This window comes from Lepus europaeus, chromosome 11, assembly GCF_033115175.1.
Source record: "Lepus europaeus isolate LE1 chromosome 11, mLepTim1.pri, whole genome shotgun sequence".
NCBI classification, from domain to species: Eukaryota; Metazoa; Chordata; class Mammalia; order Lagomorpha; family Leporidae; genus Lepus; species Lepus europaeus.
The window spans coordinates 11,015,254-11,031,741 of record NC_084837.1 but is presented as its reverse complement, the minus strand read 5'-3'; the positions used below and the strand labels follow the sequence as shown (position 1 = coordinate 11,031,741).

The 16,488-nt window shown below is 42.9% G+C and overlaps 1 protein-coding gene across 4 annotated transcripts in view; it reads right to left on the bottom strand.

The window, feature by feature from the left end:
• Positions 1-16,488, bottom strand: part of TJP1 (tight junction protein 1) — a 252,979-nt gene that overhangs the window by 41,659 nt on the left and 194,832 nt on the right. For all 4 annotated transcript variants that reach the window (XM_062204982.1, XM_062204983.1, XM_062204985.1 and 1 more), the window contains 4 exons: positions 7,905-8,181; positions 3,954-4,057; positions 3,220-3,388; positions 2,519-2,669 (listed from right to left, as the gene is read on the bottom strand). In XM_062204982.1, the coding sequence (XP_062060966.1) occupies positions 2,519-2,669; positions 3,220-3,388; positions 3,954-4,057; positions 7,905-8,181 (701 nt within the window). The remainder of the gene's footprint in view (positions 1-2,518; positions 2,670-3,219; positions 3,389-3,953; positions 4,058-7,904; positions 8,182-16,488) is intronic.

The window sequence follows — 16,488 nt, the reverse complement described above, 5'->3', positions numbered from 1 at the left end:
AAACATCCCAATATGAAGATAGTTTTAAAAAAAACTCTTCCAAGGGGCCTGCACTGTGGCACAGCAGGTTAAAGCTCCGGCCTGTAGCACTAGCATCCCAAAAGGTCACCAGTTTGAGTCCCAGCTACTCCACTTCTTGGCTTCAGATTGGCTCAACTCTGTGGCCATTTGGGGAGTGAACCAGTAGATGGAAGATCTCTGTCTCTACCTCTCTCTAATTCTTTCGAATAAATAAAAATAAATCTTAAAAACAAAAAAACTTCTGTATTTTCAAGTTACAATTACGCATGCCAAATGTTTAGACCAACTAAAAGTACACTATAGATAACAAAAAGAATTTCCTAAGATCTAAAAGTTGCTTACAATCAAAACAAATGGCCAAAATCTTGAGATTTGGATTTCATTTTTTAGAAGAGGAAAATTGTGCCCAAATCGCTTGACAGAAGCAGCCTATCAAAGTGAAATAAATGTGTTGAGCTTACAGGCTGCTCCATCATGACTCATCACTTTGTGTGTGCCGTGGCAGTAATCCCTTTCACGACAACATCTTGCTGGATCAGGGAGATTTTTTTCAGAATTAATATGTTAAGTTGCAGCAGTTAAAAGATAATCATTAATTATAAAATAATTTTGCATATGACATACTGTAATATTCCCTTAAAATCATTGTAACACTAAAACAAAAACTATGGGTAACAAAATTTATAAATCTAAAATTTGAAATGTTGGGAGAATCAGCCCCACAAGTAATACACACCACAGCGATGCAGTAACAGCAGCAGTCTTCACAGTACTCAGAGCTGTTAGAAGTCACCCTCTTCTCTTACTGGTTCAGTAGAAAGCCAAACACCTCTGTGAGCATAAGGCTCGCTGACAACGGGACTGCGAAACTTCAGAGCAGCTCTCTCCTGGCTGGGACCCCCTCCTCTGCTTACCACTCCCCTCCCTACAGCAGTCTGGGCCACCTCTCTACACTGCTGCTCTGAGTGACTTCTCTGGCCTCAGCAGGTACCTCTTGCAGATGTTACCAAATCAGCGTTTCTCACCCTACCCTGTTCTCAGCTCTGCACTCAAATGTAGTTTTCTTTCCAGGTTACTGAGGAATAAATGATAAACCCAGATTGTATACACTGAAGATGTGCCAAGCGACGTTTTGGCACACACATATGAACTGTAAAATGACCACAGTCCAGGGAATGCACGTGTCATCGGCTCCCACAGTCTCCTACTTGTGTGTCTGTGTGGTATGACGTAGTCTCAGCAAACCTCAAGTACATATGAACTGGAGCCACACGTTGTGATTAGGGTTCCAGAACTTACTGATCCTGTATGGCCTCTTCACGACTTCTGACCAACACTCCCCATGTCTCTGTGGCCTAAGCCCTTCTATGTTCTTCTGTGTTCACTGAATTCAGTTGTTTGAGTCCCACATATAAGTGAGACAAATACACAGTATTTCCCTCATGTGTCTGACTTGTTTCATTTAGCATAGTATCTTAGTTCATCCATTTTGTTGCAAATGGAAGATTTTTAAGGCTGAATCATATCCCTGCATGTATTTTACATTATCTTTATCCACTGTTTGTATCTATTGATAGACACCTCGGCTGATCTCATGCCTTGGCTAGTGTGAGGAATGTTGTAATAAACAAGAGTGCAGGTATTTCTGTATACGTACCCAGAGATGGGATTGCTGGATCACATAGCGGTTATATTTTTAATTTTCTGGAGAATCTACACACTGTTTACATAGAGGTCACACCAATTCATGTTTCCACCAACAATGTATAAGGGTTCTCCTTTCTCCTAGAGGTCTTTTCAGCTCTAGATGCACTTTTCTCCAGATCTCCATTTAGATTGCTGCTCATCACCTGTCAGCCAATGGCCCACAGAGGCCAAGGAACAACCAGGAACTAGGCAAAATGCTGCATGGATGAGCACATATGCATTCTTCTGGAGAGAAGCATCCTAAGTTTCTTAAAATTCTCAACTGTAGAAAGTGTGATCCTAAAGACAAGATAACCTCGGGTAGGCTGCATACCAACAGCATATCCGATCCTCTCGCATAACTAACGGCATATTTTTTTAAAAAGGGACAAGTCTTGGTCAGTCTGTCTTAAACAGACTTCTACTGTAGTTAACATTCCTAAACAGTAAACTCCTGAGGCTTGAGAGCATCTTCTAATGCAATGGGTTGGCAAATGGCAGCTGGTGGCCAGCTATCTGTGTAAATGGTATTTCTGAAACATAGCCATGTCCATCCGTTACATGTTGTCTACAGCTGCTTTTGTGATACAAAGACAAATTACCAGTGACAGAGACTATATGGCCTACATGCCTAAAATAGTTACTATCTGGACATTTATGAAAAAGTCTGACTGCCTTCTGTTAAGAAATACCTAACCTGACAAAGAGAACCAGAGAAATAAAAAGAAAACCCATCCTCTTTATTTCCGAGCAAGTCCAGACACAGGCATCATCGCACCTCCACTTCGTTTTCAGCAGCACAGTGCCATACCTGCCATTGCTGGGCTGCTGCGGAGACTGTCTGGAGTGGTCGGAAGGCTCAGACCGCTGGTCAGGAGAGCGGGACCGGCTGCTGCGGCGTGCAGGCCTGTCATGTGACCGGCCAGAATGATCTGATGCCAGTGACTGGATTTCTGAAATGTCTGTTCAATAAAAGTGTGCTATTTATTCTCCAATGAAATAATAACAAGAAAGTTCTAAAATGACACCTGAATTAAGCTACGAAATATGATGTCCTATGAAATGGCTGAAGTGCACATTCATTTCATCAGTTGTGATCAAATAGTAGTGGTGAGCTACCCACACACAAAAGAACATGTGTATCTGCAATTCTTAGATGTAGAAAAGCACCATCTCCCTCATGCAAGTTCAATCTTCCCAGTACTTCAACAGGTCACTTGGGAGGAAGCATTTCGCCTAGTGGCTAAGATACTCATAACCCACACTGGAATACCTCGGTTGGATTCTTGGATCAGCTTCCCGACTCCAGCTCCCTGCTAATGTTGACCCTGAATCAAATATCTGAGTTCCTGCCCCACCATGTAAAAGACCTACCCTGTGCTCCTGGTTCCCAGCTTTGGCCTCAGCCCAGCCCTGGCCACTGCATGCATTTTGGGAGTGAGAGCTCTCATTATCTCTGCTTCTCAAATAAATTTTTATAAAAAAGGAACTTCCAAACAGACCCCTACTCACCATCTCTCTCGGAGGCATTAGCAGAATGGATACTGTCAGAAAGGTCAGGGACGTTCAGCAAGGTGGCCCGTTCATCTCTCTGGACTACCATTTTCAACTTGCCTTTAGACCTTTCTATCAACGTCTTCGCATCAGTCAATGACATATTTTCTGTCACCGTACCATTTATCTGCAATGGAAAAAAAAAAAAAAAACGCTACAAGTTGAAATTAAGTGACAAATAGGATACAAATGTTAACTGAGTCTATTACAGACAGCATTACTCAAACTAGTGCTAAGAATCAAAGTATCCCCTTTATACTTCTCTGAATTATTTCAGCATCCCATCTTCCTCAAACTATCACAGCTTTACAACACTGTTGCTCTGTTAGAAAAAGCCAAATTAGCATCCCTTGGCCTCCCAAAATCCTGTTCTGTTCTATAACTCATAAGCAAACCAATAAAACAAACATTTCAATATTTTCTGCAGCAATAGTCAAGACCACTTAATGTGTAAGAACAGACTTGTCCACCTACAAAGTCATTTCTGCCGCTGAATGATACACATTTGTAGCAATTAATTCTTTCAGGATGATCTCCTATCCAAAGCCTCAGAGGCACCCTGGGTCCCTGGTCCTCAGACACTGACTTTGAATTCTCTCTGGTCAAACTGCTTCAGACACCAGCAGATGCTATGGTAACTCTAGCACCTGCTTTCTGGTTGAGTTCATTAGGATGTAACAATATGACTATACCTTCAATACAACATCACCTTCTTGAATGTTGCCATCTCTTGCTGCCAAACTATCTTGTGAAATTTCCTTTACAAATATGTGGCTGGCCAATCGAAGACCATATTCTGAAATAAACATATTTAAACATCTTTATTGTAAAATCCCAAGACAGAGTTTTAAAGGCATAAGACTATTAATCAGCACACAAGAGTTTTAAAATACAATGAATTTTCAGAAAGTACTCTTGCCCACTCTGCAGTTGTGACACTCTGTCTAATCATCAGAAGGTCTGCAATGTCATCCTGAGACCAACCTGGAAGTGTGTGACTCAAACAACAGATTCCTGTGCTGAGAGGAAGAAAGGCCAGAAGAGGACATCATTTTCTGACCGTGAGTTTCTCAGAATGAACAGGACTCTAAAAAGCAAGCTGGTTGAGGCCGGACACTCTGGGGGAAGTCTGACGATTCTATGGATGACAATTACTGATAGTCACTTCTGTTCTTCCAAGCTCCTGGAGGAGTATTTCTGATCCTGCACACATCTGGTTCTGGAGCCCTAGTTAGAGACTCAGTGTCCACTACTTTGTATGAGCCCACAGGCTGACATCCACCAGGCAGACGTGAGCAGGAGACCAGGAGACCGAGTGCCAAGTCCTTCCTCTATACAAACAATGCAGCGCACAGCAATGAGGCAATAGTAACTCTGTAGGCCAGAGTGTGCTACAAAGTTGAAGACGTCACCGGGAGAGTCCAGAGAACTAGAATAGGTTGTGCCAACAGCTCTAGAAAAAATATTTTTACAACAACAGAATTGGCCACAACTATCAGTATAATGTCACTAGGAAAAGGACTGTTCTTGACTGTGTGAGGAGAGAAAGACGACTGTGAGACTTACTAGATTCAACACATAAACACCAAGACAGAACAGTGCTTTTAATAGGGGATAGATTAGCAGACCTGCCACTCAAGTGCCTTAAAAGTTACACCACAGTTAAAGTTTAACTTAAGATAAATATACCAAGAGTGAGTATAAGCAGGAAGACAGTGGGGGTGGGGAGGAATTACTGTTAACAAGATGCAGGCAAGAAATTAGGCAAATAGCTATATGTGCTTTGGAAATGGCCATTACTTCACACAGGGACAGAGCTGTGGTTAAGGCTTATCTTATTCAAGGTTAAAAACTTATAAATGATCATTAAATATTACTTACAGATTATTCTGGTCACTTATCCCAAATATTTCTTGTGGAACGTAACTATGCCAGGCACTACACATAAAGTAGCAAATGACAGACAGTCCCTGTAAGCCTGGCAACCTGCCTTGTCAGTAAAGAAAAAGGCGTTACCATGGCAATCACAAATGTGACAAGCAGTTCAGACAGTGGAAATATGAGCGTGCCTCAAAAGGTTCGCTGAAATAGAATTACAAGGTAAGCTTATTTTCACACATAAAAAAATTTAAATCCATGAATAGATTTCTAATAATATACATTTTCCACGAACCTTCTGAAGACCCCTTGTACAGGGCACTGCATATAGTGAGGTCAGAGTAGGCCACTTTGAGGAAGAAATACTAAAGGCAGAACTTTAAACAGGGAACAGAAAATTATACCAGAAGACTGTGCTGAATTTGGGGTGGGAGTGAGGGGGGGGGGGAGCATGGTGTTGATGCAATGATTTAAAACAAAAATACAGAGAGGTATCAAGAGAAGCACGTGGTAGGTTGGATGAAATCCTAAGTGTAGGATGGTTGAGGCTAGGAAGTAACAAAGACAAGTTACGTTCCACAAGAAATATTTGGGATAAGTGACCAGAATAATCTGTAATATTTAATGATCATCTATAAGTTTTTAACCTTGAATAAGATAAGCCTTAACCACTGCTCTGTCCCTGTGTGAAGTAATGGCCATTTCCAAAACACATATAGCTATTTGCCTAATTTCTTGCCTGCATCACAAAGCACGTGACAGAGTCTGCAGAATCCACTGAAAGGGACCCAGGGACCAGGCACGAGGCTGAATGAACCCATGAGAGATGGTGGCAGCTTGGAAAAGGGTGGTAGCAGCAGACAAAGACAGAACCGGGATGGGTAAGAGTGCTATTTAGGAAGTTAGGACACCATCATGTGGACAAGACAGAAAAGAGACATCAAAGAAAACTACCATCTTATCTATGACTGGCTTCAGAAACCTGATAGACAGGCATATATTCAATCAGACACTTCAGAAGAAACACAAGCAGATGCTTCTAGAGGGAGATGTGTTTCAATGGAGGTGTATGAGACTGAAGGACCCACCCGGAACATCTAGGTGAGTGTGCCTAACAGTCAGCTGGAACTCAAGGGTAGAGAGGTTTGAGCTGGGGAAATAAGCACTGCTACCACCAGCAGGGCTGTGAGGTAAGGAGCAGAGACGAGACTGCCTAGAGATCCTGTGAAGGGCTGCTGGCTGGCGTAATGAGGAGAACCACCGCCTGCAGTGTTGGCATCCCATATGGGTGTTGGTTCGCTTCCTGGCTGCTCTCTGCTAATGGCCTGGGAAAAACAGCGGAAGATGCTCCAAGTGCTTGGGCTCCTGCCACTCATGCTGGAGTTCTGGAAGAAGCTCCTGGCTCCTGGCTTTGGCCTGTCCCAGCCCAGGTCATTGTAGCCATCTGGGGAGTAAACCAGCAGATGGAAGATTTCTTTCTCTGTGCTGCCCTCCCCTCTTCAAATAAATAATCTTAAAAAAATGAAAGAAAGAAAGAAATCACATTCAGTGGAAAGAGTCTAGGACAGAACCCACAGAGCATTAAGGGGTAGCCCAAGTACACCAAGCCCGCAAAATACAAAAAAGGGGGAAGGACTAGAAGGGCTCAGCATTACAGATGCCGTAGGATAACAATACCTCCAAAACCAGGGAGTGGTTAACTTGTGAAATGGCACAGAAAAGGAGGGTAAGATCAGAAGCACAGTTTCTACTGGCTGTAATACACATGGTTGTGCAGCAGGAGGGGCCAGCTAGCAGACCAGAGAGGGCTGAAGAGCGAGTGAGTGCTGGAGTGCAGGAGGGACAGTGGGTGTAGAGAGCGCAGAGTGGGGTGGGAGGAGCACCTTGAAGGAGCTCTGTCAGGTGGCCAAACAGGCAGAAGTTTCTTACCAAGTCTGATGAAGGGTGAGGGAAAGCAGTTGAGCTTCAATTTCAAAAAATATTACAGAAGTTCTGTAAAGGGATTCTTTCCCTTCAATCCCTCCATTTGAGAACAATCTTCCCCACTAAAAATTTCTCCCATGTTTCTATATACTACTACAGGTAAGAGAAACACTCAATTTCTTTTTTTTTTTTTTTTTGACAGGCAGAATGGACAGTGAGAGAGACAGAGAGAAAGGTCTTCCTTTTGCCGTTGGTTCACCCTCCAATGGCTGCCACGGCTGGCACGCTGCGGCCGGCGCACCGCGCTGATCTGAAGCCAGGAGCCAGGTGCTTCTCCTGGTCTCCCAGGCGGGTGCAGGGCCCAAGCACTTGGGCCATCCTCCTCTGCACTCCTGGGCCATAGCAGAGAGCTGGTCTGGAAGAGGGGCAACCGGGACAGAATCCGGCACCCCGACTGGTACTAGAACCCGATGTGCCGGCACCACACTATTGAGCCACGGCGCTGGCCAACACTGAATTTCAATTTGGTGATGGAGTGACATTTCCTGGTAGTATAATTTGTAGTTAGCTGCTCTTATCACAACAACAAATCCAAATTCCAACTGCTGGACAGTTTATTTGAAGCGTAATCCGCTCCAACAAAATGGTTCCAGAAGAGAGAATGGAGAATCCTTCAAGCCCGCTATAACAAGCCTGTTCTCTCTGACTCACAGCAATATGCACAAACACAAAACGGAAGCTGAACAACACAGTAGAGCCGTGATGAGATAGCAATCCGACTTCTCGTTAACACTGTCTTAAAAGTTTCATCTGGAAGTAACAAAAGAATTGTTAGCCAATACCTTCATTTTTCCGAGACTTCACCAAAGTGACTTTGGTGGGTTTGGCAGGCTGGCTAGAGGCCACCGAGCGCCTATCTGATCGCGGAGACAAGCTCCTCTCTCGACTCGCACTTCTATCCCTTGCCCAACTCTTCTCACTCCTTCTGTTCGCCAGACCACTGCGGCCACTTCTCGGGTCATGGATTTCCTCATCGTAACTATCTTCTTCATTATCAGACACTGGTTCAGGATCAGGACGACTTACTGGTATCTGAACTTTCTTCTTCCGTCGAATGGTCTACAAATAAGAAACATTACTCAATAAGTTGACTAGTTTTCATACACGTACCCTGAATTCCTAAAAGAAAAGGATGATACATTTCTCTTACCCATATTAATTAACAAATGATACACACAATTAAAACTAAACTAAGGAGTGTATTTCCTTAATGGCGGTGTTTTCCACTGTGTGCCTTCATCCTGAAAAACCAGGTGAATCAACCACACGTTAACCGGGCAGCTAACAACTGGTTCTGAATATGGGATAGGCACCGCACTCTACTGTCATCAAACATACTGCAGACGCTACCAAAACCACAGCAAACTTGAACCTGGATTCGCTCATCAAGTTTTTAGCACATATCAATACCAGGGTCCACAACTGCCCTGCCAAACATCTGACAGATGCACTGATTGTTCTAGTGCACTGAGAATCAATTCAGCATGTCAGAGCTCATAAAGCAATCCTGCTTCATCAACTGCTTTCAGTCTCTGCAGCTCTTCAACCTGCGACGTGTAGTGCAGGTGCTAATTCACTCTTCTCACAATTCCCCCGCCACCGCCCCCTGACTCTGGACCTGGCTGTTTCTCCTGTTCATTTGTTGTCTACACTGCATTACCTTCTGAACAAGCAGCCGGTGTGCATCGGCTCCCCTCACAGATCTGCGTGACCTGCGTGGGCAATATCTCTTCTACTTCTCACACTCTGATTTACTAAGAATTTTCAGTGCCAACTTATTTCCAACTTCTCCATCCTCTCCTATTCTCTCAGCCCACCAGTCCCCTCTGGTTTCACTTGCTTTTCAAGGCCATGCTGCTCCATTTGAAAGACCTTCCACTCAATCATCTCTCATGACAAACACCAGTTCTACAGCACCTTCACTTCTGCATGGCAACATTTCCACACTTTGCTAACTAGGTCATCTATATACTCATTCTACCTGAGAGAATTCTTTGTCTTATTCAGTAATCTTTCACTTATATCTTTGCTCTCTATGGGATTTGTTGACACATGCATTTCTTTCCCCGCCCCAAAAGAAACCCTTTATTTAATGATTATAAGTACAACTTCAGGGATATAGTGATTCTTCCCATGACACCTGCCCTCACATACACACTCTCACCCTACCTCCTCCTCCCTCTCCCATTCCCAGTCCCATTTGCCATTAGGATTCATTCTCAATTAACTTTATACACAGAAGACCAATTCTATAGTAAGATTTCAACAATTGGCACACACAAACACGCACCAAAAAAAAAAACTGAGAACAAGTTTTAGAGTTAATTTTCATAATACAACTGAGGACAGAAGTCCTACATGGGAAGTGCACAGTGACTCCTGTTGTTAATTTAACAATTAACACTATTATGTATGGCATCAGTGATCACTCAAGGCTCTTGACATGAGCTACCAAGGCTAAGGAAGCCTTTTGAATCCACAATCTCCATCAGTATTTAGACATGGCAATAAACAAAGTGGAAGTTCTCGCCTCCCTTCAAAGAAAAGTACATCCTTCTTTGATGGCTACTTCTTTCCACTGAGGTCTCCCTCACAGAGATACTTCATGCAGGACATATTTTTGCCTCAATGTCCTGGCTTTCCATGCCTGAAGTGCTCTCATGGGCTCATGGAAGACCTCCCTCCCTCCCTTCCTTCCTTTCTTCCTCCCTCCCTCCCTCCCTTTCTCTCTGCCTCTCCTCTCTCTATGTAACTCTTTCAAATAAATAAATAAATCTTAAAAAAAATAAAGAGTTCAACAAATAGTATGAAGAAGAGAAAAAACTGTTCCTCAACAGTCAAAACAAGGGTTGTTCAAGTCATTGCTTCTCAAAGTGTCATTTTCACTTCTATAGATTTCCTTTTAGGTGCTCTGTTAGTTATCAGGGAGAACATATGATATTTGTCCCTTTGGGACTGGCTTATTTCACTAAGTATGACATCTTCCAGATTCATTCATTTTGTTGCAAATTATCGGATTTTTTTTTTTTACTGCTGTGTAGTATTCCATAGAGTACATATCCCATAATTTCTTTATCCAGTTTTCAGTTGACAGGCATTTAGGTTGATTCCATGTCTTAGCTATTGGGAATTGAGCTGCAATAAACATCAGGGTGAAGATAACTCTTTTATTTGCTGATTTCATTTCCCTTGGGTAAATTCCCAGGTAAGATGGCCGGGTTATGTGGTAGGTCTATATTCAGATTTCTGAGGTATCTCCAAACTGATTTCTAAGTGGTTTTACCAATTCACATTACCACCAAGAGTGGATTAGATAGCTTTTCCCCCACGTCCTTGCCTGCATTTGCTGTTTGTTGATTTCTGTATGAAAGCCATCCTAAGTGGTCTGAGATGAAACCTCATAGTGGTTTTGATTTGCATTTCCCTGATGGCTAGTGATCCGGAGCATTTTCTCATGTGTCTGTTGGTCATTTGTATTTTTTCTTTTCTGTCTTCATGGTTTAATTAAGGTAGATTGTATGTGTCCAGCAATCTAACCATTTCTTCTAGGTTTCCTAGTTTCTTGTCATACAGCTCTTTGTAGTAATTTCTGATGATTCTTTTTTATTTCTGTGGTTTCTATTGTTACATTTCCTTCTTCATCTCTAATCTTAATGATTTGAGTCTTCTCTCTCCTTTTTTTGGTTAGTTGGGCCAGTGATACATCAATTTTGTTTACTTTTTCAAAAAACCAGCTTTTCATTTCGCTGATCTTTTGTAATTTTTGGTTTCAATTTTGTTGATTTCCTAATTTTAATTATTTCTTTTCTCCTACTAGTTTTGGGGTTGGTTTGCTGTTGATTTTATAGAGCCTTAAGAGGCATTGATAGTTCACGTATTTGGTGCCCTTCCAATTTCTTGATGTAGCCAGCAACTGCTCTAAAATTTTCTCTCAACTCTGCTTTTGCTGTATCCCATAAGTCTGATATGCTGTATTGTCATCTTCATTTGTTTCCAGAAATTTTTTTATTTCTCTTTTGATTTATTCTATGACCCACTGTCCATTCAGGAGCATGCTGTTCAGTCTCCATGTGTCTGCATATGTTCTAGAGATTCCTAAGTTGCTGATTTCCAGCTTCGTTCCATTGTGGTCTGAGAAGATGCATAGTACGATTTTGGTGTTTTGAATTTGCTGAGACTTGTTTCATGGCCTAGCATGTGGTCAATCCTAGAAAAAGTTCCATGCTCTGGTGAGAAGAATGTGCATTCAGCAAGAATGTATATTCTGTAGGATGAAAAGTTCTGTAAATATCTTGGGTCCATTTGCTCTATCCTGTCAATTAACTCTGCTGTTTCTCTGGTGATTTTATGTTTGATCTGTCCACTGCTGAAAAGTGGGGTAGGGTACTTAAGTCCCCCAGTACTACTGTATTGGAGTGTATGTCTCCCTTTAGATCCCTTAACATTTCTTGTAAATAGCTGGGTGCCCTGTAATTAGGCGCATATACGTTTATAACAGTTATCACTTCCCGTTGAATTGATCCCTTAATCAATACATAGTGTCCTTTGTCTGTTTTAATACTTTTTGTGTTAAAGTCTATTTTGTCTTATATCAGGATGGCTATACCAATTCTTCTTTGGTTTCTGTTAGCATGGAATAGCTTTTTCCATCCTTTTGCTTTCAGTCTGCGTGCATCTTTGTTGGTGAGATGTGTTACTTGCAGGCAGCAAACAGATGGGTTTTGTTTTTTAATCCATTCAGCCGGTCTGTGTCTTTTAACTAAGAGTTGAGTCCATTTACATTCAATGTGACTATTGATAAGTAATGACTTTGCCCTGCCATTTTTACATAAATATTCCTATTTTTCACTTTGGATTTCCTTTGTACTTTTACTGGGATTTTACTGAGATTTCCTTCCTTTACTGTCTTTTGTAGTGATGACCATGTTTCTGTGTTTATACATCCTTTTTTTTTTTTTTTTTTGACAGGCAGAGTGGACAGTGAGAGAGAGAGACAGAGAGAAAGGTCTTCCTTTGCCGTTGGTTCACCCTCCAATGGCCGCCACAGCTGGTGCACCGCACTGATCCAAAGCTAGGAGCCAGGTGCTTCTCCTGGTCTCCCATGGGGTGCAAGGCCCAAGCACTTGGACCATCCTCCACTGCACTCCCTGGCCACAGCAGAGAGCTGGTCTGGAAGAGGGGCAACCGGGACATAATCCAGTGCCCCAACCGGGACTAGAACCCGGCGTGCCGGCGCCACAAGGTGGAGGATTAGCCTAGTGAGCCACGGCACCGGCCACATCCTTAAGCATTTTCTGCAGGGCTGGACAGGTAGTGACAAATTCTTTCAACTTCTGTTTGTCACAGAAGGTCTTTATTTTGCCTTTCTTCATAAATGAGAGCTTTGCAGGGTATTGTATTCTGAGTTGACAGTTTTTTTCTCTTAAGACTTGGAATATATCTTGCCATTCTCTCCTAGCCTGTAACATTTCTGATGAAAAGTCTGCTGTGAGTCTAACTGGAGATCCTCTGAAAGTAATCTGCCATTTCTCTCATGCACATTTTAGAATCTTTCATGTTTTACTGTGGAGAGTCTGATTACAATGTGTCATGGTGAAGTCCTTTTTGGCTCCTATCTATTAGGAGTTCTATGTGCTTCCTGTACTTGGATGCCCCTTTCTTTCTCCAAATTAGGGAAGTTTTCTGTTATTTCACTAAAAAGGCCTTCTAATCCTTTCTCTCTTTCCATGCCTTCAGGATCTCCTAGAACCCGTATGTTGGGTTTTTTGATAGTATTCTATAGATTGCCAACAGTGTATTTTCGTTTTCTAATTTCTTCTTGTGTTTGGTCTGGCTGTACCTATGCTTCATGTTCTAAGTCAGGTATTCTTTCTAATGCTTCATCGATTCTGTTAAGGCTTTGTACTGTATTTTTTATTTGTTCTAATGAATTCTTCATTTTCAAGATTTCATTTTGATTTCTCTTTAAGATCTCAATTTCGTGGGAGAAATTTTGTTCCATGTCATGTGTGATTTCATTAGTTCATGATTCTGCTTCTGATTACTTCTAAGTAATCCTATGATCAATTTTTTGAAATCCATTTCTGGCATTTCTTCAGTCTCATCATCCTCACCATCTAGTATTGAAGTGTTGTGTTCTTTTGGGGGTGCCATGTTGTCTTCCATTCTTCTTTCTTGAATTGGTGCATTTGTTATTCGGCATTTGTGGAGATATTCCTCGGTTTCTTGTTTTTCCTGCTTTGGTGGCTTTTATCTTTGGACTGTGTCTGAGTGGATTAGTGGAAGGTTTGTTTTCAGAAAATAACTAGAGGTGTGTGGCCAGGGAGCTCTGTTCAGTGCTCCAGGGTGGATGGTGTGTCTGAGGTGACACACCGAGGTTTGTTGTGGTAAATCTCCTTTTTTTTTCTTTTTTAATCATAGGGCAGGTTTGTTCTTGTCTATTGTCATAGACTCAGCTAAGTTCTTCTCCTCAAAGGAGACCAGTGCCTGGGCGCTAGCCCCTTGAGTATATTATTCATCCACTCTGCCACAAGGACCACACAAAGTTCAGTGCAATCCTCAATATAAGCTCAGATTCCCCACAATGTCCCTCACCAGGTAACCAGGAAGCCCTGATCATGTGGGGCCTCCCACAGTGACTGTCCAAAGTCTCAGCCATACCCTGAGTCCTCCCACACACACACAAGCCTCCCACATGAGCACCCAGCCCCCTGTCCACCCCACCAAACTTAGGAGTTCCTGCTTGGCTGGCTGATGGGCACAGACATGAACTGGTGCAGCTTTTGTCTAAATGGCACCTGTTCTCTGTCAGCTTGTTATAGGTCATCTTTGCAGGATGATCAGGGAGAGAGAAGAAAACGTGCCCACACCCCCACCCCACCGCCGTTTTGTTTTTTTCCTCCTCTGGTTTGGTGGGTACACTATGCCTCACCAGGTCCCAAGCCGGGTTCCCTCTAGGCTCTTCCTGCAGCTTTTTCGCCAGTGGCTTGGGCTGTGCAGTCTTCTCTCACCTCACTCTACGACACTGCTAGAGGACACCAGCTGCTGGGGTCCCAAGTTGTTTGCATCCTCACCCTCCAGGGAGGTCCGCTGTGTTCCTCCAATCTGTGTAGCGTTTCTTCTGCTGTTTTCTCCCTAACTGTTCCCTGAGGCTGCACTCTCTCCACTTTTTAAAAACTATCTTCTCCTAGACTAGAGCAGCAAGCTCCCTCCCTACTCGACCATCTTCATCCTCCGGGGAATCCTTTCTGTGGACACACGCATTTCAAAACGATTCTCCAAGACACCCATCACTCATCCTGCCTATGGAGATCAGTGCCATGTCATGCCTCACTGTATATCATGTATGTGGCACATGCATTTCAAAACGATTCTCCAAGACACCCATCACTCATCCTGCCTATGGAGATCAGTGCCATGTCATGCCTCACTGTATATCATGTATGTGGCACATGCATTTCAAAACGATTCTCCAAGACACCCATCACTCATCCTGCCTATGGAGATCAGTGCCATGTCATGCCTCACTGTATATCATGTATGTGGCACATGCATTTCAAAACGATTCTCCAAGACACCCATCACTCGTCCTGCCTATGGAGATCAGTGCCATGTCATGTTTCACTGTATATCATATATGTGGCACATGCATTTCAAAACGATTCTCCAAGACACCCATCACTCGTCCTGCCTATGGAGATCAGTGCCATGTCATGCCTCACTGTATATCATATATGTGGCACATGCATTTCAAAACGATTCTCCAAGACACCCATCACTCGTCCTGCCTATGGAGATCAGTGCCATGTCATGCCTCACTGTATATCATGTATGTGGCCCTCTTCCCTTTGGATCTCAATGATCAAGCTGATCCTCTTCTACTATGAACCCTTCCACGTGAGCTCCTACTCGCATCCCAGCCATCTTTAAGATCTTTCCTTAACAATTACTATCATCCAAGTTACTTGCAATTTTAATCTCTCCTGTTTACCTCAAGTATGTCCTCTACCCACCAATCTCCTAATTAATCTTAAGTCTCTTGTCTTGGTATTTACCTTCAAGTTACCATCACAATGATAATGTTCAAGAACAACAACTAAATCAAGAAAGCTAAAGCTTATTCAGCTTACAAAAACCAACAAAATTAGTCATCATAAAAATTAGCAATTTGCTTTTGTAAACACTATCTCATTTTACAAAAACTATTTAAAAAATTACCATCCACAACGCACCCACAAAGTTAATGTGTATTAACTTCACATCAAAAATAACATTATAATTGTAAAAATACAAGGTTGTGAAAACACTGGAACTAGAAGGTGCCCGTGATTTGAGAAAACGCAGTAACCAAATACTGAGATAAAAGAGACACTCAATCTCACCAGCATCAACACTGGTGTGCAGATGAGCAACAGGGCGCAGCGGCCTAGCAACCAATGGTGCAAGACCCCGCACAGCTCGCCCAACAGCTCCCTGGCATCCTCCACCCAAGCCTATTCTCTGGATTGGGGCCACTGTAGTTCTGGGTGTGCGCTGGCAGCTAGAAAGGTTCTCTACAGAGCAAGACAGCAATATCTCCACGCCTTCCACTCGGTGCTCCTGAGCAAAGCAAGACAGTCACTCCTCCACGTCTCCCACCCGGGACTCCTGAGCAAAGGCCTCAGGGGGGGCCTTCATCAGGCCTTTCAGAAACGAAGTGGGGCAAAAACTGGGAGCAACAAGTGGGTGAGGTGACTCACATGCCCCTAAATTTGAGTTCTTAAATGACTTGGAAGAAAATCTATTCTGTGCCATATTTTCCAAGTTTTAATAGTGATTTGAGGCCAGTTACCAAGAGTTCACTAAATTTCTCTTGCTTTACTTGAAAAAAGCAAAAGTCTAGGAGAAATTCGAAAAAGTGAACTAACATTAAATGCATCCTTGAGTAACTCTACAAAGAAAATCTTAGACTTTCTCTGTCCTCAAAATATGTCACTAACAAGGACTGCAACTGATCAAATATCTGTTCAAGAGGTAATGAAAAACTTGCCCAATAAGCAAATCTATCAGAAAACAGGATCATGTATTTCTGACCGACTGCATGCCAAGACCCGGTCTAACAGCTAGCCATAAAAAGGTAACATTTAGGGCTGGCGCTGTGGTGAAGCACATGAAGCTTCTGTCTGCAGCGCTGGCATCCCAACTGGATGCCAGTCTGGTCCTGGCTGCTCCAGTTTTAATCCAGCTACCTGATAATGCACCTGGGAAAGCAGCAAGAGACAGTCTAAGTGCTTGGGCCCCTGCACCATGTCGGAGACCCGGAAGAAGCTCCTGGCTTTGGCCTGGGCCAGATCCAGATTGGGAACATTTAGGAATGAACCTGCAGAC